An 8,848-nucleotide genomic window follows, 5' to 3' on the forward strand; every position below is an offset into this window, starting at 1 on the left:
AGAACTTTCTCTTCATCCGAAAGGGACAGATTGTAATAAACTGCACGGTTTCCAGAAACGATTTCTAACTCCCCCTGACAAAGTTCTTCACAACAGATTTCTGGATGATGTGTTGTTGTCGTTGAAAGTTGAATACAATGTCATGCGGTTCCTTGATATGGTTTCATAATCATACATGTGCCAACCACGTGGGAAATCAGGATAAATGAAGTAACTGAAAACAGGCATATAATTTGTGGATCACTTTAATGCCAGAAAAAATTAGTTTAGCATACAAATACGGGCTTGTTTTCTAATACATTTCTTTATTTGGATACGTTAAACTTCATTTCTCTTGCATTCCTTCTTTTTTTCATCTTCTACTTGGGTTTTGAAGAGCCTGGAGATTTGGAGCCTGGCCGGGACTTCTTATCATTCTTCTTGGAGGGGTCATCGTTGTTGCGTTTACCGCCTTTCTTGTGGTGGTGTTCGTTGCTTTTGGTGTGGTCTTGATTGCTGTTACCTTTACCCTTATTGTCCTTCTTGTGGCGGTGTCCGTTACTGTGGTCTGGCTTGCTGCTACTTTTGTCCTTCTTATGGTAGTGTTCGTCACTGTAGTCTTGCTTGCTACTACGTTTGTCTTTCTTCATGCCCTTTGAATGGTGGTGGTGATGATGGTCTTCGTCGCTGCTATCTCCACTGGAACCGGAACTGCTACTGCTACTACTGTCTCCGGAATCGTGTCGTTTATGGCAATTCTGAGGTTTCACGCATCTCCAATGGTTCCTGGGATTTCTCACCAAGCCGTCGCGGCAGAAGCATCCCGAGCGGCAGCCTGTAAGCGAGCAGCTGAACGAATTGTAGTTGTCGCAGGTCATCGTGCACCGCGAGCCACAGGCGGAGAATATCTCATTCCTCCCGCACTGTGGGTTTCCAGCCACTGAGCTGGGCGTGCCGCTCGGGGTCTGGCCGCTCGGGGTCGGGCTGCTCGGGGACTGGTCCGTGGTGCTCAAGAATTCGCTGATGTTGAACGTTTCAGCGCTTGACAGCAATTGCTCAAGCAACTCGGAAAATTCTGCCTGGGGTGCTGTGGAAGAAAAAAATATTTGTGAGAGCGTACCAGTATGGTGGAGTATTGCGAGGAGGATATTCCCTCAACAGAAGAAACCCGTTATATTCATTCGCACTCCAATGGGTTTTCTTCATCAATAATGCAGTAAGTCTTACGCAACAGTCTTTTGACTTGGCCGTAGTGGAATCGTTATTTATAACATCCATCCAAGCTTACGGGTTGGAAAAACGGTCTGCATACCGGATTTCATAAACGCATTCTTAATCTGCGAATTTGAGAGTACCCAATTCACTCATTGCTTTGCGTTTGGGTCGCTGCATTGCCATCAGAAGTAGCACGCGCCTACGCGTCTGAGTCTACACAATTACCCGAAAGCCCCTGCAGGAGCGTGCGGCGGTGGGTGCTCTGATAACTTCACATACATGGAGACATATTAGTTCGTATGATGTTGCGCAAGATTTATATGAAACCTATCAAGCATATGTTTGTCCTTGAATTTTCCAGCGCACGGTAATAGTTCCACGGCCACTGTGCACAGAGAAAGGAGAGAGTTGAATGCGCTAGCTTGAATTATTTCTCCGCCTTCAAGTGAGCCAGTCGCTGCACTTTGGCCACCGTACGAGTTTCTGCCATACGTATTCATCGCTTTTCGAGAAAATTCGTATTTTCACACAATGAATCATGGATAAGCATTTATTTAGAATAATGGGACAATCCGCTCAAAAACTATGAATTAATGCACTTTAATTCTCATGCGTGTATCTTGATTTTTTTATATGGATTATAATTTTTTGTCGCAATAACCACGCCTCATTATTCATTGCTGCTTCCTTCACATTATCATAGATTATTAAGTCAAATCTTTTCTAGGTTTATTTATAATAACTTTTCATTCGAATGAGTTTTTTTAGATATCAATTTATCCCGTAAACATATCCCTTGTTATTATTAATAGCGGCCAATTTTCTTTCGCTTATTCTAACACTATTTCATTACTTTTCTTTCGATCCAGTCTGTTTTCGTCAGTTACCTCCAAATTCACGTTTACATCACCTTTCCATCGGTGCCCTGATTGTCTCACATTAATGAGACATTTCATATCAAACAAACATTTTCGAAGAACATTTTTTAGTCTCAATGCTTACATGGTCATTAGCTAATGAATTCTTCTTGTTTTAAAACGCTTGTTTCGCCAAGGCTATTCTTCTCCTGGTCTCGGGACCACATGCATTATTGTGGTTAATAATAATCCCAATTAGCTAAAATTTAAAACCTGATCCTGGGTGGTGTTGTCTATTTTTATGTCAGTTTTGAAATTTCCTTTACTTTTTTATTATCATTGCTTTGATCTAATTCTTGTTCTACATTTTATTTCAATTTAAACTCCCCTAGTCTTTGGCAGTATTGATAGCATTTGTCATGCCCTGCGATTATCGTTAGATCATCACCAAATAGATACCGTGAGTACTTTTTCCATATAATTTAATACCTTTACGACTTAAGACAATAATTTAAATCTTTAAAGCTAGATATTTTCACGAGTAGTTGTCTAATTTTAAGGCGCTGTTTTCCACCAAAACTTTCAGGACAATACATCTTTAGAAGCGTTATTACAGGATACCTAGGTTGCGTCCTACTCGAATGTGGAAGTTTCAGAATCGCATTAGTGAGCTGAAACGACATAGTTACGAGTGCCATTATCACCGTGTTTTCCGACGAAGCTATTTGAACACCATTAGCCAAAGAGATCAGTCGTGTTAACGTACCAGGCATGAAGATTCGTTGAAATGCAATCTCAAATGTGATAAATGGACCGTGAAAACTTTTACACTATGAGTACGGAGAGGGCCCCGGTAAAATCTTGCCGATTTTTTTTATCATGCTTCTTAAGTTACTTCTGCGACAGAAGACAAAATATTCCGTAGTTTTTGAACATCTAAGAGGTTAAGGAAGTCTATGAAAGGCTCCACTTATTTGGCGTGATGAAGTACGACACGCTCCCTACCCACTTGCCCTCAGGGAGTCGCGGAATTGTCCTCTTTGACATTTCACCCTAATTGCTCCGGGCTGTCATTTTGCGATAATGTCACACAGTTAATTGCACATCGTTAGAAAAGGAAACCTCGTGCACATGTAATTCAGCAATCAACACCCTCGAATGCTTGTTCTACTATTGTAAGGCAAACGCGTAATCCTGTGACCAGAATGTAATCGTATTGCTCGCTGTTTCCGTCGGTTTAGTAATTATGTCGACTGATTCCTCTAGGTCAATATATTTCACGGGAAAAGCAAATAAATAAGCATAGGCGTTGGATTTAGTGCCGAATCGGAATGATTTCCCAGATTACACTCCCAATATTCCTCACGAAAAATAAGCAGAGACTTCTGTTCTGGAGGATGGTCTTGTCCCGTCACCCTGATTTGATTTCTTATTGTGAAAACGTTGATATGACTTGATGACGTAAAGTTCTGGATAATCAAATGCAAAATAGAACTATTATATTGGGGGTATCGGAGTCCTCTAAGATATAATTCGTTGTCTCGGGCGTGACTTCATGGAATCGACTTAACATAATGAAAAGAGAAACTTTGTAATTCCACATAGATTTATTAGACGGACGACCTACGTTTCGACGTGGCACGTCATCATCAGGTGATGTCACCTGATGTCAACAGAAGATAGAAATGTCAATAAGTCACCTGATGATGACGTGCCACGTTGAATCCTAGGTCTTCCGTCTAATAAATCTACGTGGAATTACAAAGTTTCTCTTTTCATTATGTCCTCTAAGATATTCATGTATGCTTATGATACTTGCAGTTCGACCGTTTTTGTTGGTCAGGCTTAAGACTCGCTAGCCGTACGGTATTTAGGGATTTTGTTAAATTAAAATTTAACAAATCAGACCCACAGACAATATAGTATTATATACCTTGTGAAAATGGCCCCAAGGTTACGTTTGCCTTCGGTATAGTAAGGCGTAGGTCTCATCTGTGCTTCTATGGTACGAGGACCTCCATGCAAGAGATTTTCATTCGTGAATCGTAAAAAAGTGGCACAGTTTCACGCGTGAGATGGTGGAAATCCTACATGTTGAAAGAGGACACCTTGCTTTTGCGTAGCATCTTCAGTTGAAGATGTTACGCTGTAATGAAACCTAGGTCGTAATAAAAAAATGCTACCTGGAAAAACAAGTGTCTTCTCCCATTATAAAAAAAATAGAAGGATTCTGCGCTGTGAGATAGAAAAATCGCCGAGTTTTTGTAAAGCGGACTTCTGAAACATTCTGGATAATTAATTTGATCATATTGTCGAACTAATTTAAAGAAATAAAATATTCATGTAACGTTACTCAAAATATACTTTCAAAATATTAAAGCTTATTGGCAGGTAGGTCCCATAGATAATAGGGTTGCGTTCGGGTAATTCCTATACAGCCATCCATATACGAGGGTCATCCGGAAAGTAGTACCCGTTCGTGAAATAAAGACACAAAAGTAAATATTAACAAACATAAAGAATTTTATTTGAAAGAGGATACTTTAAACTACTTCTCAACATAATCTCCAAGCAAATTAAGGCATTTGTCATAACGTGTGACAAGTTTCTGTATTCCTGCTGCATAGTCCTTCGCCGCCAGCTCATTGAGATACGCGAGGGACCCATCTTGCACAAATTTTTGCATAATGCAGATGGTGTTTAACAATTTCATGAACAATTGTTCGAGAAACATTGGGAAAATGCTCACAGATGTCATCAATTGTGACGCGCCGATCGTTCCTCACGAATTCGTCAACTGAGCTCACCAGTTGGTCTGTAATGACAGACGGTCTCCCCGAACGCTCATCGTCGTGTGTGTTCCCCCTCCCCATGTTGAAGTTGCGACACCACCGCCGAACAGACGACTCGTCCATTACATTGTCTCCATACACCTCCTTTAATTGGCGATGAATATCACATGGGCGAACGTTTCTTGCATTGAGGAATTTAATCACTGCCCTCACTTCACAACTGGCGGCGTTCTCAATTTTTTTAAACATTGTAAACAATCACAGAAACAACACAGGCAATGCTAGCGTCACGCAACTTGGCTCAGAGAAGGCAGACAAGCCACTGAAGCTATCTGACCTCGTCCAGCGGCTACTCGCGTCGTCAGCACTTCATGCGGCACGAACGGGTACTACTTTCCGGATGACCCTCGTATATATCTAGCAAACAGTTTTCCCTTTGAAATGTTCATTTCAATTTTTCATTTCATTTCAGTTTAATGTTGTAGAATTGTATTTAAATTTGTAAGAACAATCCCATAAGGACTTGGAAGTACAACGATCACCTATTCAAATATCCATATACCCTCTAATTGAATGTCGTAGTGAGGATTGGATGTGCTCACGGGAATTAAATCAAGAAAAGGGAAATGGGTAGCCTCAAGGGGGCTTTTCCATGAAGAGAGAAAACTCACCTGCGAAAGTAGACACAACGGCCGTAGCCAAAAGCACTGCCACGGCGGTCACCATGATCTAGCCAGGGGGTCAGGATAGGATGTGGTGCCGTTGCTTCTCTGGCTCGAGTTGACTCAAAACGCCTCACTCCTCACCTTATAAAAGAAAGCTTTATCTCTCCTCCATCGCGGTGATCTGCAATTAGCAATTCCTTGGCCCGGGGCCCGGTTTAGAGGAAGGGGATCCATAGGCTCATTTATTTTTTTCTCCTCGCGTGCGTCAACTCAATGGCACGCCATTTCGCATCCACCATCGAGTCTAATTACTATCACTTGTCGGGAGACGCTTATCGAACCCTAAATTTTTTCAAAGGGGGGAACCTGTGTGGTGTTTTGAATGCGTTTCTATCCGGAGATAGTATTAATTTGCGTCGCCGACAACTTTCTAAGAACGCTTCCTCTTACAATCGTGTTCCCCGCGAGAGTTCGTGGGATTGTTCCATCGATTATAATACAAGAAATGACAAGAAATGTCACTACTGTGGCAGGTGGGATGCCCACCGTTGTCCTGCGTAAATTGTTGTCCGTTAGATTATCCTAAATATGTTCGGTATCCATTGTCTCCTGAGTTGAACCGAAAATTTCCCTCATTATCCGGTCTCGCAACGCTTGCGACGATTTAGGGACAAGCTATCATAGCTTTCTTCATGATATAGCTCCATTTGGAAAAGCTTGGACGACAGAAAAATTCACCTTTGTTGGCAAGTGAGTCATAATATTTTATTAGGGGGTGATAAACCTACAATCGTCCTATTTCACTAAACTCTTGTTTAGTATATGTTTACTTTTCAATCCCGACCCATACACGACGTGTTTTGGAAACTGCTTAACGAATGGGCGCGAGAAATATGATGTGGGCGTGTATCTCGAGGTCACAAGGATGTCAAAAATGGGAAACATGTCAAGTGTGAAAACGACAAGGAATAATTTTTGTGAAAAAAACAGTTTGTCGCACGAAATTATTACTGCAGAATAACAATGAAAATGAATATTCAATGGTTCCCGGCTCAATCTAAAGGACAGTAGAAAGATACTTTGTATTCTTCATTTAATTAATGAAAATGAAATTCGTAGACTAAGATTTAAAAAGATGGAGTATTTCGATTAACGAAACCTATCGAAAACTCTTAGAAGACGAAGATGGGAACCTAATTTGATTTCGATGGGGAAGAAATTGAAAGGAAGATGAAATCTTAAAGGCAGGCGGAGGAAGACGAGAAAAATTACGGAGAATTTTAAAACTTAAGGTACATAACTAGAGAGATCTGAGGGCTCTTAAAAATTCAATCGTGAGATATATTATCCACGACCATGATGATGCATTCGACAACTTTCTTTATGTCAAGCTGTATGCAGCTGTCCTCTATAGCGGAGAGAGAATCATCATAGCTATTATTATTAAAATGTCTATGGAAAAAAGTTATTCAAGACGTCGTAAATAAACCGGGGGAAAGGTCACTTACCCTCAATAAGTGATACTTAATATTCTACGTGAAGATTACTCAGAATACGATCAATATATCATCAGATACCACGAATGTGAAAAGCGCTACGAATGATAATCTAAGTTTGGAATTGGTGCTCATCAACTATTGATTAATGTAGAGAAATAATATAAATAATATGTGTATGGATAAAACTTCTCCCCTAAAACAGATCCAAGAGGTCTTCCCAGGGGTGAATTAATCAAATTCAAATCAAGAAGCCCGAAAATATAAATTGATAGTCTACTTGTTGAGTCGTAAAATTGCAACCCCACGTAACACAACGTAAACTGTCATTCGATGTTTTTTCCCGAATATATATTCGTTAATGAATAAAAAATACTTAATTATATCCCAAAGGCACGACGTATGATATTCAACGTTTAAAATTTGCATAACTTACATAGCCCTTTGATAAATGAAGAGAAATAAAGAGTTGTTTATGTGTTTTCATCGCACATAAGGCAGCATTGTTGTTGCTACAAAAATCACATAAATTTCTCAAACGATATCCAGTGTGGCGAAAATAAATTGCCGGTTTCCACGTGAACGAAGTACTTTGCACATAATAACCCTTACTTAAAGCAGCTAATTATATACTCAATCATTCATATTATATGATGTTCACACTTAATCATAATTTAAATCAATATAGGTGTCAATATCATATTAACAAAACGATTTTGACGTTCTCCAATGCCCCATTCGATTCCACATCGTTGCTTTTAAAATAAATTCCTGCTTTAAATGAACGGAGATATATTTTCTTGCGTATCTGTGAATGTTACTTAATAAAGATACCTTAATTACGGCAAGTTATATGTTTACCAAGTGTAATGCGGGGAACATGCGAAAAGAGTATTTCAAAGATAATATTTATTATGATTCAAGCAGCATTTACTACCCCCATGGCAACCGAGGACATCGATTTTTGTAATAGGTTCACTCCTCGAATAACGGTCACCGGATGAACGTATCCATTCAGTCCAGGGAGATTTTTTTGGGTAGATCAAACCAAAATGCCCTAATATACCTTAAAAGAGGGAAGACGGAATTCTTAATGGATAACATCGGTTGATCATGAATACTGTAATACTGTTTCGTGTCTCAAAGAAATTTTCACATTTTTTGCAAAATATCCTCAGGCCCACACAATGAGGAAGGTGAAGGAAACTATGTATGTTGGTGGGGAAACCCTTACTTGAGACAAAGAAGATAATGCATCAATGGCATGACTGTAGAATCTCTATTGCGGAAACCTTGGACTAAGAGCCCCTATATTAGTCATACTGTGAATGATTCTTTCCTACAACTGATGAATGAAAATATAATAGGACCCTATCCCTTTAAAGAAGATATTTATATTTCAATATTTTCATAATTATTCTAACTATTTGCGAGCCATACCCTTAGCAGAGGGATCTCTGGTAATGACACGGCGAGTTTGGCTGAAATGCCCCTATATCGGTGGAATAGTTAAGGGAAGGAGGAGTTGAGGCTCAACACGAATCTACTTGTCCGCCCGTCAGCTCAGTATATACAGGGCCGCACCTAAAAGTGGTAGGACCGATTTTTTTACAAGAATTTTAGTGACGATGTACTTACATCGACTTAATAATCTTCAAAGTTTGCTCCTTGAGCTGCTACACACTTAGTATAACGTTGCTCCCATTCCCCGTACGCCGGCTGGAAATTTTCTTTGGGGATGCCGTTGATGACCCTCGTCGAAGCCTCTTGAACGGCCTTTATCGAGTCAAAACGTCGTCCCTTGAGCTGTCTTTTCATCAGGGGGAAGAAGAAGAAGTCCGGTG

The 8,848-nt window shown here is 40.1% G+C and overlaps 1 protein-coding gene across 1 annotated transcript; it reads right to left on the reverse strand.

Annotated features, from left to right (window-relative positions):
• Positions 1–247: 247 nt before the first annotated feature.
• On the reverse strand, positions 248–966 carry LOC139697928 (uncharacterized). The gene has a single exon (XM_071596788.1). The coding sequence runs from the start codon at positions 855–857 to the stop codon at positions 360–362; it is 498 nt and encodes a 165-aa protein (XP_071452889.1). The 5' UTR covers positions 858–966; the 3' UTR covers positions 248–359.
• Positions 967–8,848: the final 7,882 nt, after the last annotated feature.

Source organism: Hetaerina americana, unplaced genomic scaffold, assembly GCF_022747635.1.
Source record: "Hetaerina americana unplaced genomic scaffold, ioHetAmer1.1.p SCAF_8, whole genome shotgun sequence".
NCBI lineage: Eukaryota > Metazoa > Arthropoda > Insecta > Odonata > Calopterygidae > Hetaerina > Hetaerina americana.